The 16939-nt window shown below is 36.9% G+C and overlaps 1 protein-coding gene across 1 annotated transcript in view; it reads left to right on the top strand.

Annotated features, from left to right (window-relative positions):
- The first annotated feature begins 1087 nt into the window (after positions 1-1087).
- LOC104488802 (NEDD4 family-interacting protein 2-like) overlaps positions 1088-16939 on the top strand; it is a 25743-nt gene continuing 9891 nt past the window's right edge. The window contains exons 1-5 of the mRNA XM_010130882.1: positions 1088-1240; positions 2909-3065; positions 3901-4028; positions 7844-7903; positions 11011-11098. Coding sequence (XP_010129184.1) covers positions 1088-1240; positions 2909-3065; positions 3901-4028; positions 7844-7903; positions 11011-11098 — 586 coding nt within the window. The remainder of the gene's footprint in view (positions 1241-2908; positions 3066-3900; positions 4029-7843; positions 7904-11010; positions 11099-16939) is intronic.

The following is a 16939-nucleotide window of genomic DNA, read 5'->3' as shown; positions in this document are numbered from 1 at the left end:
TTTGCAGCTGTTACTAAATTACACATAATTTGAAGAAGGTAACTTTCAAGAAAGCAAGTAGAAAACACAGAATCCATTTCCTCAGTAACAGCAAAGTCAGTTTTGAGCACTAATGAGCTCTGAGCAATGAGCTGCTGTGGATCTCTCTGTAAGATAGTGACAGCACATAGTATGGCTTGTTAATGAAGAAAAAGTTGCAGTGATTGAAGTGGAGGGTGAAAGAGGAGGAAGAACAGAGGTAACAGACAGAAATCCATTAACTAGGCTTTACTTCTTTCCCTGCTTGTAGAGCAGGTTGTTGTGGTGGGGCAGTCAGAACTGCACACACATCCCAAGTGAGGGTGTGTGTGTGAGCCGTTGGTGTAAAAGTATGCTGGTAATGTGTTGTTATTTGTCTCATTGCTAATCAAATGACAGGTTTATTTAAAAGTAGTTTTATTTTAGCTATATCCATTGCAGTGCTGGATTTTTCTTGTGAATGATTATACTTCATTTAGAACCATAACATTTATAGCTCTCAGGCTGTTTTTCTGACCTGCTCAACCTTTTTTAGAATCGAGTGTTTTGTCTTCTCACTTGCTTTCTGTATCCCTAAATATACTAGGTTATTTTGAAATGGTTTTGTTTTCTTTGGCCTTAACTACTCTAAATGGCTATATATATTTCTCAGGTTAGTACTTCTTCTGGATCCCTGATTAGCCATTAAATGACCTGATGGCTCGCTACCCAAAACCCCTCAGTAACCAGTATCAGTTTCTTGAAGGTGACTTCTTAATAGTATGTGCTCGTGTTTGTATTGTGCCCTTAAGCTATAGTGGAAGGACTCCTGAAAAACAATTAAAAATTCCCTAGCCAGCTTTATCACTTTTGCTAATTTAAAGAGAGGCATCTGGTAGAAGCCATATGAAAATTGCATGATGTTCTGTTGCACCAAATTCTTTTGAAGTATTTTCTGTTTTCCTTTGAACTATCTTTTCAGCTTACCTGCCTACTGTTGAAATGTCTTCTATGCTTGTGATTCCTGTTGTTATCTTTAGTTTTTCATTAGAAAGAAAAGTAGGGAATTTGTAACCTACAGAACTCGAACATGAGCCAGCATTATGCCCTTGTCACAAAGAACAGTGACAATATCTTGGGCTGCGCTAGGCAAAGCACTGCCATTAGGTTGGGGGAGGTGACCCTGCCCTCTCTGCTCAGCATCATTGAGACCACAGGACTGTGCCTAGGTCTGGGCTCCCTGGTGAGACAGAAACATGGACGTACTGGAGAGAGTCCAACAAAGGGTCACCAAGATGATGAAGGGGGCTGGATCATCTCTGCTATGAGGACAGGCTGAAAGAGCTGGGATTGTTCAGCCTGGAGCAGAGAAGGCTCAGGGGGGATCAGGTCTGAGTACCTGCAGGGAGGGTGCAAAGAGGATGGAGCCAGGCTCTTTTCAGTGACAGGACCTGTGGCAATGGGCACAAATTGAAATACAGCAGGTTCCCTCTGAACATAGGCAATTACTCCCTTGATTTTTTTTTTAATTATTTCTTTTTCGCTGTGAGAGTGACTGAGTACTAGAACAGGTTTTGGAACTAGGAGGTTTTGGGGTCTCTATCCTTGGAGGTACTCAAAAGCCATCTGGACATGGTCCTGGGCAGCTGGCTCTGTAGTGGCCTGGCTTGAGCAGGAGGATTGGACCAGATGGCCTCCACAGGTCCCTTCCAGCCTCAGTTATTCTGTGAACTTTGATATACTCAGGATATGAATAGTCTTGGTGTGAATGTTACACTACTTAACAAGGAATGTAGCATTTTTTCTTCTCAGAATGTGCTTTTTCCAATAACCTGATTGTTCTTTGTCTAATACAAAATTAATGTAGTTGTATTCTTAATATTTTTCATATTGAAATTACAGTAATTTTTTCTGAACAGTGGTCATAGGAACTGCCAATTTGAAGTTACGGAATTCTTTTTAAAGATATGTTCAATTTACTACTCTTATTTTCCGGGTTATAAATATGATGCTTCAGTAGTTGCCTTCTAGGCTTCTTATCTTGTAATTTACACTAAGGGGAGCTAGCACTTCTTTGTTTAATGCTAGTACTCTTTCCTCTTAAAGTTCAGTTTGTATTCTGAACACTATTAAGTTATCTACAATAATCAAAAAAACCTTCTCTAAGAAAAGATATTAGTTGCTGGATCTGAATTCCATGGTTTTAAACAACATTCTCGCTTATCCAGATTCTTATTTCTGTATATGCGTAACTAGACATGTACTTTTAAAACTGAATTAAAAAAAAAAACAACGAAACAAATCAGCAACTTAAAGTTTTATAGGGAAAGGATTCTTTCCGGACTGTAAAGAAAAGCAGAATGTTTTGAAAAGTATTAGCATTTGAGTGGAGACACTCACTGACAAGATGCAAGAGTATAAAAATCCCAGCTAAAGAAGTAGAAATGTCTTACTTTTTTATTTCTTCTAGACATACAATAAAAGATGGTGTTGCTCACCTGTTGTATTTTAAAATGGGTTAATATATTTTATAAATGTAGTTAAGAAAAAAAAAGTAAATTTTTTAAAACATTTGATAATAGAACATATTTTATAGTCAGCGTTTTCCTGTGTAGTAAACATTTAAACAGACAGTTTTTTAAGGCACGGTGAACATCCCTGATGAGAAGAAATCCATTTCTAGGGAAAAAACTAAAAAGGGCAGTTGAGATTCTCTTTAGCTGTTTCATTAAAAGGGTTTAACTGGATGTACTGATTTCAGCTACTTAAAGTAGTCATGTGCTGTTTTGTAAATAATTTTTATTTTACTGAAGAGTAATATTCTCTCTTTTTTGAAGATGGTTCTGCAAGTACTGGGTTGCCATGGAAAGTATTTCTTGAATGTGTCTGAAATTTGTGTTTTTCTTCTAAGCTTCACAATGAGGATGACCCACCAGAGTCTTCAGCAGCTGAGCAGCCTTCCACGTCTACAGAGACCACGCAGAGTCCCCAGACAGCAGCCTTATCTGAAGCAGATACTTCCCCTCCACCTTACTGTAGCATAGCTGTAGAAGCAGCTGCAACCTCAGGTATTTTTCTTGCATAACAGCTTGTCAGGGAGGAGCGCGTATGAATCAGCACTTGGTTCAGAGTGGTACGATGCTGCGGTATAACACATAGCTATGCAGAATTATCCCTATATATAACATCTTTGTGTTGGTGTACTGACAAATCTTTTTACCACGTGACTTGTGCTGACAAATTGTTACCACGTAAGCACTCTTGTTACAGCTGGCTGTAGGAGGAAGCTCGAGCTGTATTGTAAATAGTTTGTATTGATTTTGTTAATGATTTTATTCTTTATGATGATGTTTTAATATTTTAGTACATAAGAATGAATCTATGGTCAGTTTTGATAGAAGGAACATTTTTAAAAGAATGTGGTGAAATGGAAATCTTGGAAAAACTGATTTTCACAGAACAACTGGAGTTAGCAACAAGGCCAAGCTAATGAAAATACAGCATGTTACAGCTCTCAAGTAACTAATAAATTGTTATAAGTAAAAGCTTTTTCTTTCTAGGATGTTTCTATGCATGTTTTTTGTTTGATTTAATGAAAAGCCTTTGGTTGGAATGCCTAGGGATGTAACTCAGCAAATATGATCATTTTGTTCATAAATTAATGCATATCTAGGTTGAAGTTTCTGCCTTGAGTAGCGACAAAAAGCACCGTAAAGCTGTTCATTGTTTTATTATATAAAAATAAAGGTTCTTTTAAACTTATAAGAACTCAAAATACAAATACCAGTTCCAGCCTCTGTTGAAAAAAAAATACTTTAAACCTCAATAGTTATGTGCATGTAAAATTTAATATCCTTGACATCTTTCTGGCTTGAAAATACATAACCTCTTTATTTTGAACAGAAACACACAATGAATTTTATCCTGTGCCACCTCCGTACAGTGTAGCTACCTCTCTTCCTACTTACGATGAAGCAGAGAAGGCCAAAGCTGCAGCAATGGCAGCTGCTGCAGCAGAAGTTGCCCAGCGAGTAAGTGATACAGTTCTGCTTTATTTCAGCTTTGTGAATCCTGTTAATCTAATTATTTATAATAATTGGGCCCGTATTATGATGTATTTATTAAAATAATGGTGGGCTGGTGATATAAATATGTTGGATGCTTAGGTTTTGTATAGAGATTGTAAGTACTTTGAAAAGTCTATCGTATTCACTCTTTTCTGAGTTACAGCTGCCAAATTTGGCCCTATTTTAGTAGTTTATCCAGTATTTTTTCATCTTTTAATTAGGAATTCACTGCTAATGTTACTTTATAGGGTTATTGCAGATATTTAGTGTTTCAGATGGTAAAAAAGCGTTAATGAACAAAGTAGACCTTCAGAGAAGGAGAATTCCAACAGCTTAGAAAGGGCAAAACCCAAATAACGTAGATACTTTTTAAAAGGAAAGGTCCCTGCTGTTTGCTCCAAAAGAACTTCAGTACTGAAGTCCAAAAAAATGTTTCAAGTACTTACACCAAGCAAAAAAACCCCCACACCGTGAGTTACAGTAAACAGTAAAAAAAGACATACATATTGAGTATTTATAGTTTTGTACTTAACTTTACAAAGCATATAGTCTTCAGAATAGAGAATTGGTATTTATAACTAGTGTTAAATGTTAGTTTTGTAAACAAAGTTCTTCCCTTTTTTTTCCCCTCAAGTTTTGCAATGTGGAAATTCTGTCATTTGGTAGTATTGGCCGTAAGGTACTATACCCAAATTAGGCTTCCAGTGCTTTCACTAAAAATCTCCACCTTCAGATCAAATGTGTTTGCATTTGAGATACATTTAAAATTTCACTGACTGCAGTGCACTTATGACTGGAAAAAAAATTCTGCTCCTCCAGAGGGAGGCAGTTCCTTCCTTGACTTTGGTGCCGTAATCTCAATGCACAATCTTCACTTTGCGGTTTGCACAGCTAAAGTTTAAGTGGATTTGTGTAACGTTGCTAGTGAAGATGTTAACAAATCTGTTTTCCTAAATGCAGCCCAGAACCAGGACCATTTGCACAGTTACCTCCCCAGTTTCTGCAATGAGGGGATGATCTCAAGTTGTAACCTTTTAACTTCTTTATCAGGAACATGGTTACTACATAGTTTTCTTACTGCTTGTCATATAAGTAAAACTTTTGAATGGAACCCTCAACCTGAAATAGTAAACCTTGGCACAATAGCAACCCAGATCTTAACTTTTAGGGTCCGCTTACCAGTCCTGTGACACTTCAGACATGTGAAACTCTCTTGGAAGATTCTTGTGGCTTTTAACTTTGTATGTGTAGAACCTTATGGAGTAGAAGTTTTGGACAGAGAGGCAACCTTCCTGTCACAGGGAAGACCTCAAGCTGGGGTACAGCCAATTTCAAGAATAAAGCTAAGCCAAAAAAAAAACAAAACCAACCCCAAAAGAAAATATCAGTGGTTTTTGCTTGTCATTTTAAGCTTTTTTGACTTCGGAGAACTCTTTCTCACAAGCTCAGGTCACTGTGTCAGAAACATCTTTTGCCCTTCCTTAAGAAATCTGCCTGGTTTTGGCCAAATTACAAGTTTTTGAAAAATGAGTTTCCACAGTTGATACATAGAGCTTCAAGTTTAGTAAATGTGTGGAGATAGTCTTGCATGGACATGTTTAGACTCCTCATAGCTCTGAAGGGGATGGGACTGCAGATGTGCTGTCCCCAGAGGACATTGTCTAATGTTCTGCATCAGAGTAGGATTACAGGACTAAAAGTCAAGACACCTTATGACTGCTCTTGACTGCTTTTGGTGAAAACACTGGAACTGAGAAACAGTTATGTCTGGTGTGCCCCGAAGTAGTTTTGTTGTTCTCGCCCTTTTGTTAGAAGGGAAATGCCACTTGTTTCAACTGCAAGGGCATTGATGGTAGGTGGAGGGGAAGAAGGACAATGACTCTGAGCTCTGAAAATTATGTGTTGTGGGAAAAGAAGTCTGATTTTGGTTGGGCAAGGAGGTGACTGGCTCAAAGAGAACATGGCAGGGGTCAGAGAAAGTGAGGCTAAGTCAAAATAAGAAAAGGCATGGGTGAATGGAGAGCAATGGTATGGAGGGAGTACAGAGATATTTAAATGAGAAACAGGAGGAAGAAGGATAAACTGGGATTAGTGGAGAAAGGAACCCAAGCGGGACAACATGTGGTACTGGGAAAGGAGCTGAAGCCAGAGAGTGAGAAAAGAAGAGAAAGGAATCTGGAGTTAAGAAATAGGAGAATAGGTTATGGTTCAAAGTGAGAAATAAACTTACACACAGTCTGCTTTTCCAAAACATATGATAGGCTTGACACTTATGAACTGGGTGTTGACACCACAAGAATTTCACTTACAAAAAAGCAGTAGGAATACACCATCATTCCCCCAAAACAGAGACTGGCTAAAAAGTTGTAGACTTATCACAGTACAAAGTTAGTATCAGAAGTCTACTTAGTGAACCTAAAAGCCACAGTCCTGCTGACTGCTAAAGATCTCAAGTTTGATAGAATTTCTGCTCAGTTTGCTTCTGTGTTTTTTGGTGGGGTTTTTTTGTCTTTTTTTTTAATTATTATCATTATTCCAAAAGCACATGCATGCACACATACAACCTATATTGAAGAAACAGTATTGACATTGCAAAGTTGAGATTTGGAGAAAAAGTAGGAAATGCTGAATTGAGTTCCAGTTTTGTAGATGATACTAATATTGTGTGGCAGCTCAGTATTAATTAATGCCATTTTAATTACCTTACCATGTGATAATGCCACAAAATCCCTGTCTTATTTAATACCTCCAATGTACTTACACTGGGGCAGACTAAGACTGTATAATAAGACTGTCTTAAACTGGCAGATGACTGAAAAAAGGAAAAAAGGTAATTTTATTGTTAGACTGGTGGTTTGCCATCTTGAGGGGGAGGATTTTGATCCTTAGCTCTGAATACCTGTGGAAGGACACATAAGTGACTTAAACTTTGCACTGCTGGTATGCAGTTAATTGTTTTCTCACTTTCACTGTTTTGGAAATCAGAAACAGTGACAGCTGCAGACAGTATCTAACGTGTATATTACACGCTTTGCGAAACATACACAAACAATAAACCTTAGTTTTTTCAGTGTTTATTTTCAGCCTTAAGAAATAGGTGCTATTATGAATTTCAGTTTTGCTGTGATCTGTGCCTCTGGTTTCTTCCTTGTAAAACAAGGATATATTGCCTCTTCACTACAATAATATGAACAGCTGGAAAAAGTTAAATGTCCTTATGTTAATCTGAGTGATACATGGAGCTGATAATTGTTTCATGGTATGGTCCAAAGTGTGCAGTAAAGAAAGCTACAAACCTACTCCTCAAGCAAAAGAGAGGAAAAGGCAGCATATTAAATAAACAGCTTTCATATTTTTTCCCCCTGAATCATGTAGGGATCTTACAAAAAACTGTGATGATATTAAACATGTCTTCACAGGCCCTGCATCCAGAGACTGTGTGAACAATCTAAAGCTAACATTTACTGAAACTTTCAGTACTTGTTTTTGTAGTTCCTTGTGTAGCTTGTCTTACAAGTATAGATGATGTATAAACATTTATTTATTTCAAATGCTTCTGGATAGCTCAATGTTTCAAAGAAATTATAGTGGCCCTATGTCATTAGTTACCCTGGCTTTCAATATTTTCAAATTCTCAAGTTCAGTTTTGAAAGTTCAATTTAAATGGGCAAAAATATTGCTAACAGTTAAATTACTTGTTTGTATGTTGCAATGAATGGCTTTTACTTAATGCTTTTCAGTTGCATTTGTCTTCTGTTTTTCTGTTTTTACATGCTTAGCACGCCCAGTTTAGGGAGTCTAGGAGTCTGTTTGATGAGATATTCCTCAGTCGTCCAGAGGTATGGTATAGTTCTCTCTAGTTTAGACTTTAACTATGAATTTTCCTGCTGGCAAACAAATGCTTCTGGGGTTTATTGTGACTTTTCCCCCCACCATTAACTTCTCCATATTGTTTTGTATGCTGAAGGTATCATTTATGGGGTTTATTAAGTAACCTGACCCTTTCCTCAGAACTCTTTCTCTGTAAATCCACTCCACTGAGAAGAGTTACATCAGTTTAGTTATCCAAGGGGTTCCTGAAAACTCGGGTTCTTTATTTGATTGAAGGTGTCTGTTTCACCTCACACCATGCTAGGTTTCAATATGAAACAAGTTAAAAAGGGGGAAGAACAGTCCTCTTTTTGCAGAATTCTATGGAGAGCACTGTGTTTTCAGAGGAGCTAATAGGTTCAACTTCAGTGGATGCTGTGTACCATTACATTAGAGAAATTACTCTGTGTGACATGCCGTTTATGTTGATGATATATTTTGCTGTTTAGATGTTTCTCTGGTCATAGGCACGGTGAGTTTTCTGTTTATACAGATCTCAACATATTTAGCAAACAAGAAATATTGTCCCTGGTCCTCAACATGGCTAAATTTGTCAAAAATCAGTTATGAGATTCTGAAACAGTATTATGTATTTTATGGATTTGTGTGTTGTTACATGACATTCTTCACATTAAAAAGAAAATGTATGTAAATAAAATATATAATTGTTCTCATTGATAAAAATGTCACTATCAGTATGAAATTACATTAGGTTCTAGGCATCATCAGAGAAGACAGTCATTCTTCATTGTCGCTTTTCATTCCTCAGTGAATGGTGACACACAATTATATTTTGAAGAAAGTCTAGGACAGTTGACACCAACTAGATCAAATGAGAGCACTGTGAAAGAGACAGTATTAGTGGAGCTCGAGCAGTGACCAGTTAGTGTCTTCCATTGTCAGGACTAATCATAAACCCACATTATACTAAATGATGTAGATACGAGTTGAACATGATTTAAGCACAGGAACTATTTCATTTCTGAAACATTATGGTAATTTTCATATGACAATTTTTGGAGACAGTAAATAGAACTTGGTTTAATATAATTCCCTTTTGACTTGTAGTGTGATAAAATACAGCTTGTTCACACTTACTACAACAGTGCCTACTTGCAAATGTCTGCTCTCATGTCTCTGGGTCATGTATTGACCTGCGTTTCTCACACATGTAAGCCTCAGAGAAGCCTGTGCTTCAGACAAATGTGCTAAACTTGTTATCGTAGTTGAGCAAACTTTTTCTGAAGCAATATTTTGCATAGAGCATAAATCACTAATTAGTTTGGAAGTGCCAGTATGAAGTACCATTGCAGACAGGGTTTTTTTTTTAAAAAAAAAGACCAAAATTATTTTGTTTTGGGTTTTATGTACCTCCTGAAGTTAGAATTGAAAATATTTTTTGTTGCCCTGACTTGAGAAAGGAACTTTTGTGGCAAACATTTCAGAGATAAGCTTATTCAAGTGCAGCTTTCTTGAATCTGTTTCCAGCTGTTCCTTCCCTTCACCCCTGCCCCATCTATCTCGTAGCTTCAGCAAAGTTGAGCTAAATAAACTAATGCTTTTCTAGTCACTTAAGATGACCATTTAGGGACATCTGAAATTATGTAGAATTAAATTACAGCCCCTTAAGATTGTGGTTAGCTAGGTTTTAGTGCTTTCCTTGGAATTGTCTGTGAATAGCAGTGTTTTAGAAGCAAGTTATCTGATACAGAGTCTTGGTTAATTTTTCTGAAATGAAGAGCACAACTGGAGTTTCATAGCCATGTTGTGAAGGGTAAAGCTGGCTGCCTTGAGTTGGTACAGTTCGTTCTAGCACATTTTTAATTGCTATATGTCCTCATAAATTATTTTGCTATGTCGACAAAGATGAACGTCAGTCACATGGCAGAGCTTTAGATTGTTGTGATTGTTTGATGCCCTTTTAGTTATGAACTTAATATGCAAAGTAACATTTGGTACAGTGACTGAATGATGTATTACAATCAGAGTTATGTTATTTCAGTAGTAAGTTTTGTGGGTCCAACAACTAAGTAAATCTCACTTGAACTTATCTCCCTTGATTTCCTTTTTTTTTATAATAGGTCTTTTGTTACCTCAATTCTAATATGTTAATTGGAGAAAAAATAAAGAAAATAATGTTATTTGTGCTTATGTCTAGACCATATTACTGCTGCTACTGACAGCAGTCTTTAACTTGTATTATCTTGCATAGTTTTGATGTTACTCTCTTAAGTATAAAAGTAATGTGTTTAACTGGTTTTACAGTTTTCACCAGGCTTTCTTTAGTAAGTGCTGTCCTCGTGAAGAGTTTTACGTTTGACAGTCTACAGTTGCAGCAATGTTTTCCTTGTGCACAGAACTGCATATGTAAGATTTGTGAAGTTCTGTTGAAAATCAAATAGTGAGAAATGAAACAAACACATCCTTTCAATAATTTAAAATCCAGCTATTTTGACACGATGGGAGAAATCTTCGGATTGTTTTGACTTTACAAAAGTACCGTTTGACAATGTACTGTCCTTTCTGAGTGTAGACTTTAAAACACTTTCAGTGTGCTCGCGCCCTCTAGTGTCCCTAGAGGTTTTCTTTGCTTTGCGTGTATTTTTCTGTGGGTTGTGGGAGAGTCAAATTGGTTAGTGTAGTGCTGTTGCACCAGCAATTTATTTTAAGATACTAACCGTATTCTAAAACTTTATTCTGTATTTTGGGAAGCATTAAAATATTTTTCTTGCAGGAAGAAAATAGAACGTAAAATGTAATGTCTTTCCAAAAAATATTTAATAGCTTGGCTGCATATCAAGATAGTTACAGTAAAAAAATAGATTTATGTTGGTTTAGACTGTCAAAGTACTCATTTGAAATAATTTATAACTTCATTAAAGTCTGTCAATATAAGCAACAAATAAAACTTGTTTTGTAGGTACCAGTTAGTTTTCTTTTAAACTTCCTTGATGTGAAAGTATTACAGAAATGTCAATTTTCTTCTAGTTTTAGAAACATAATTCATACTTTAATCCTACAGATAGTTATTCTAAAATAAACTTTTCACTAAATTATCACTAACCTGTAAATCCAGGAAGAAGAGTATCCACCACGGGATGATTTCAGTGATGCAGATCAGCTTAGAGTGGGCAATGATGGCATCTTCATGTTGGCATTTTTCAGTAAGTTATCTTGTATCGCAGACCTGCTGAGGTATATCTTAACTGTAACTTTTTTATATGGAATACAAAAGATAGCTGTGATAAACTACGTTAATGTACTGTAATGAATGGGGTTTTTTACCTGTACACAGATTCAAACACTTCCTGTTCCAGATGAAGCAAATACGTTGCACTTTTTAGCTGTGGCGTCTGTCACAGACAAGGGGACAAAGCAAAATCATAGCAAATGTTTTGAGGCATAGCAAGGCTGCACTGTTACCTACGAGTTGGGAAAATCTGTCATTTTCTAGTTGGCCTATGAACTTGAGTTAAAGGCTGGATCACAGAAATCTGATAATCAGTTTTCAAGCAGAAAAAAACATTAGAGAAAGGTAATGTGCCATATAAAAAGTTGCTGATGTTAACAAAGTGAATTAAATAGCTGGGTGGATTTTTGGAACAAATCCAACCATGATCATTTTCAGGTTAAACTAACCACTGTCATGCAAAAATGTACGGTCTTCAGGTAACGTCTGATTGCAACCAGCACTACTGTAGCTCTTCTTCAGGTACTCTGTGTGTGTGCTGTGCATGTCTTCTAATTTAGGTACTGCACTGAGCAAAGTTAGATTTAGCCACTAAAAGTTACTTCTAGGAAGAAGGTGCTTCTATTTTGCCAATTGTGTATTTCTTTCTAATTTCTAAGGATATTTTCTCTTTCTGAAATAAAAGTGTTTGGCAGCCTGGATAGAAGCTTGGTGTTGGGGATGTAGCTGTCATTTTTATCATTCATCAGGGTGAAAGCAGAATGATTATCCACTGAAATCTGATTAACCACTGAAATCTTATGTCTTTCAACCTAGATCTCATCTTAGTTCTTTTTTCTTTAATGTATTTCACAGTCTCTCAACTGTTACAGATACAGGTTACAGAACTTCCACAGAAGCTTTTTTCATGTTGGTGTTTGATGTACTAGGGCAGTGGTGTTTGTATCTTGGGATAAAAATACATGTGTCTACATCACATAGCAAATATATAAATACATATGATAACAAAATGAGTTTTATAGTTTGACCTCTTTCTGTAGCTGAACCATAGAAAGGGTGTATATTCTTGGTGGCAAAGTCAGGTATGGCTTCATTTCTTTTTTCCCCTTCCGTGTGTGCTGCAACTTTTTGTATTTATCCTACTTAGATTGTGTATTTTGTGAACTTGTTCTTGATTTTAAATCCTGGTTCAGGCCTTCATTAGAACTGTACTTGGAGGTCAAGTGGATTGTTGGCTCTAGTATGTTTTAAGTCCTTAAAATCACAGCTGAAGACAGATTTGTTAGCTTACAGCTAGGAGCACAGCAGTATGTAAAAATCCTGCTGTGCAGAAGCTGAACTGGAATCAAAGGCTCCAGAAAAGCTCTAGTGATACTCACATGCAGTTGTCCAAAACTGCTTGCCTGGAACCTTGTGTCCACCTTTAAGAATGCAGATGTTTACTTGGATAAACTGGCAACTTTCTCTTCAAATAGCTGATTAGCTGAGACTGAATTCAAAGAGCACTGATTTTATACGTTTCACAAAAAATACTTTATAAATCATATTTTTTCTTGATTATTCTGAGACTGTGTTACTGCCAACTTTGCTCACCTATGAATAAAATGCACAAAGTGAGTGTGTATACATTGACGGATATTTATGCAAGCGTATGCTTAATTGGGATCTGTGTTGTAACTGAAATTTAGAGTATGTCTATCTTTTGGGCATTTTTCGTGGTGGGATATGTTTAAATGTTTCATGTAGAGGTCACAGGCAACCTAGAATAAGTTCTCTCAGCTAAAATGGAGGAGAAAAGCATCAAGAACAGTTCTCTAGTGAGAGGAACATGGAAATGATGGCTTGTTCCGGATGTGCTCTCCCACCTCCTCCCATGACTGTTATGTACAGTGTTCGTAGAAAGATCTTGGGTTTGTGTGTGGGGGGAAGGTGGGGATGGACTGACTTTGTTTTAAATATGAAACAAGTGAAGTTAGCTTTTAAAATTTAATTTTATTCAGCTGAAGTATAATTAACATTTTACTGAGCTTACCTGCACATTGCCGTCAACTAGTGATACGTAGCTACCATCTAGTGGTAGCTGCTCAAGTTGCATAAGATCGCTGTCTTGAGGTCATCTGGTGGCCAGATCTGTTTGTTTGGTTTTTTTGTTTCTTTTAGGAGCTTGGCGCATGCAAGTTACAAACCCCCATTTTCCTATCTAAGCTGTAAAGTATTGATACATTTAGCATGACTAAATAGAATGTGACAATGCACTCTAAAGAGTGAAAGTCCTTTGCGTGGTCAGGTGGTTTTTTTGCTTTAGCACTTGATTCAGAACTTAGTGGAAAAATTTGGAAACAACCTATGTGGTGAAATCATGTGTTTTAAGAAATTGATGTTGCTCTTGAAATCTGTGATTAAGTCGATGAGCAAAGAATCTGCTGTCTAATGATCAGGCCTGACATTTGTCTGTTTCTGATTTTGAGGTAAATGAATATATCAATTTTGCTATGAATGTGAAATGCAGCAAATTCTGTTAGGAACCACTTTATTTTTTTTTTAATGTGTTTTTAAGTCAGCTTTGCCTTATACAGCAGAGTATAAACTTTTCAGAATGCCAGAGGAAGTTGTTAATAGGTGAGTTTCTCAGTGATTTTTTTTTTTTAATTGGTATGCACAACAAATTTTGAACACAGCTGGTGGTAAAGCCAAGTAATTGTCATGACCCAAAGGGTTTGGTTTTCATACTCAATCTGCCTATAGTTGAAGTCTTTTGAGTCATGTCTGATTGGCTTATCCTAGTTCATTATGTGAAGGATGTCATTTTCAGTAGTAATAAAAGGCTTACATGGTTTTCCCTTATATTTAAGGAGTGCTTTTAGAAATATCAACCAGCCTTGCCACCTGTGGGCCCCAGAAGGAACTGCGGAGCTCATCTGGATTCTTGGAAACCAGGGAAGGGAGTTTTGGGTTGTCCCTACAATCCAGGAAAAATTAATTTGAATGTCACAGGTGGATTAATAAGGAGGAAGAAATGGAGAAAAGTGTTTGATCATAAAGTAAAATTTTTAAGTTATCATGTAGAGATCTGTTTTTTTCTTTTTGGACAACATCTGGGCAATGTAAACACTCATTTAGACTCATGAACCACTCACACCAGTAAAATCTCATGATATGGAGGGATGTAAATATCCATATTGTCCCAGATGCTATACTGGAACAGATACTAACGATACCAAAACTAATGTTCATGCGGCTTTCAAAGCTATTAGGTGCTTCAGTTGAAAATCTGCACGCAAGCTAACATATCTACTTAGGAGGTTTCAAGCAGGCAACTTTTATTACAATAATTAGGCGAGACAGGAATTATTCAGAAAATAACATTAATTAACTCTTAAGCAGGTGCAGGGTAGGCCTCATGGCTCTGACAACTTGCGTAACTGGCAGAGAATATACATGGAAATCAAAATGGAAAAGGGTACAGGTAGGTAGACGAGGCTATTCTTGATATGGAGAAAAACACCTGGAAGATAGATAAAAGTCTTATTTGTTCCATTTGTTGCTCAGAAGGAAGCTGGAGATGAATTTCTGAAAGGAAAGAATGGATTTTGCAACCATAATGAGACAGTGAAGATGATATTTTTTTAGGATTGTTCAGCCTGGAGAAGAGAAGGGTCTGGGGAGACCTTATTGCAGCCTTTCAGTGCTTAAAAGGGGGCCTATAAGAAAGATAGGGCCAATCTGTTAAGCAGGGCCTGTAGCAGTAGGACAAAGGGTAATGGTTTTAAACTAGAAGATTTAGACCAGATTAAAGGAAGAAATTTTTTATGATGCAGATGATGGGACACTGGAACAGGTTGTCCGGAGAGGTTGTAGATGCCCCATCCGTGGAAACATTAAAGGTCAGGTTGGACAGGGCTCTGAGCAATGGGAACTAGCTGAAGGTGTCCCAGCTCATTGCAGGGTGGTTGGACTAGATGACCTTTGAAGGTCCCTTCCAACCCAAAGTATTCTATAATTCTATGATTTTTGGAGTAGCAACTGGACAAAGGAGAGGTGAGGCAGAATCAATGGGTAAGGCTGAAAACATACAGACATTTTTGTTGCCCATCTTGAGTTTGTTAAAATGATGCAACACCGAGGCAGTGTTGGGAGAGTCTCCCTAAGACGTTGCCTAGGTTTTACAGATGTGGAAGTAATGCATTTCTTATACTGCTGAAGACAGGGAATTTTGATTAGGTCCACACTGCAGAATTTTTCTAGTTGATGGTTACAGATAGAAACTTAAATAGCGACATTTTTCTTCTATATATAGTCCAGTTTTATTGGGGCATGTGAGCTTGCATAGTTTACAACTTTTGTATAGTTTAGGGCTTTTCTTTCCCACTTGCATCATCTGCTTTTATAAATTGATGGAACAGCACACTGCTTAAAGGAAAAAGAGCTATTGTGAACGACATTGGAGTATGCTGATATATTTGCTTTCAGGAGTTGGGCAAGCAACTTAGTGTTAAATATGTTCCTAATACTCATCCAGTGACTGTGAATTCTATTTTGAATATTCCTTTAGGTCAAATTGAAAGGATGGTAAAATTGTCACTGTGTTCAACTTTGATTGTAAGAACTAATGTTTTCCACTTTCTATATTTAGGATTGGGAAATCTGTAATTTTTACCGTATGTGTACAAATTAGTTCAGGTGTTATAAAAATCCTTATCTTTTAATAGATACCTGCTGAAATTGTAAGTATTCTGGAAATTCTTCTAGTCTGCATAGTCCATTGGAAACAAGTCTGTCTTCTGTCCTATCTCAAGATAGGACTATCTCTTATCTTTAGAGCCACAAAGTCGTCCTTTGTAGCTTGAATAGCGAGAAGAGAAAGCAGTAAGCTGTTTTACTGAGGAAGGAACAGAGACGCTCTGAAGAACTAGCTTCTGAAATCTGTTACTCTTAAAAGTACAGTGAATTTGGAGAGCTTGCTTAAAATAGGACAATCCTGGTTTCAAAATGATGTATCCAAGCTTTCTCAAATGTAAATGCTTTTCTTGTGTTTGGGAAAGATAGCTAAATATTAGTGTGACAGTGTTGTTCTTATGTAGTAGAAATACTCTCTTTTTCTTTTCTGCATATACCAGTTTATATCAGCATTTATTCGAAGTTGTTTGTTGTATTTTTTGGTTTTGTGGGGTTAAGTAATTAACATAAAAGTAAGCTTTCTCATTGGCACCATCTGTTACCTACGGCTCTGTCTGAGGCAAGATGTTTCCTCGCTTGTACAAAATGACTGTGTTGATGTAAAGTCTTCCAAAACTTCTCTTAGAACTTCAATTTCTTTACAGTTCATGGAATCCCACTGCAATTTTATGACTAATTTTGCATTTGTGGGCAAATCATTGCATCTTTATGTGGATTGTTGGTGGACTGATAACAAGGTTTTAAGTTACAAAAAAAAAAGTGGTTGTTTATAGATAATCCTCCCAATTTGACTTTTTTTGAGAAAACGTTTGACCAATTTTCTGTTCCCAGTCATTGAATCGTAGAATGGTTTGGGTTCATGTAGTTCCAACCCCCTTGCCATGGGCAGAGATACCTTCCACTAGACCAGGTTGCTCAAAGTTCCATCCAACCTGGCCTTGAACAGTTCCAGGGAGGGCAGCCTGTTCCAGTGCCTCATGTTATGCTGTAAGTGTTCAAACTTGTCCTGAAAATACAGACTTTTTTTCTGTGGTGATTTAATGTCTGAATTTTATGTGGTTTTTGTTTTTTCTATGAGTTTGGGGTTTTAATATATTAAGGATTTGTGTGCAGAAGTTCTGTTCCCCTCTGCCGCCTT

This window comes from Buceros rhinoceros, unplaced genomic scaffold, assembly GCF_000710305.1.
Source record: "Buceros rhinoceros silvestris isolate BGI_N320 unplaced genomic scaffold, ASM71030v1 scaffold37272, whole genome shotgun sequence".
In the NCBI taxonomy this organism is placed as follows: domain Eukaryota; kingdom Metazoa; phylum Chordata; class Aves; order Bucerotiformes; family Bucerotidae; genus Buceros; species Buceros rhinoceros.
This window is presented reverse-complemented; position numbering and strand designations above follow the sequence as displayed.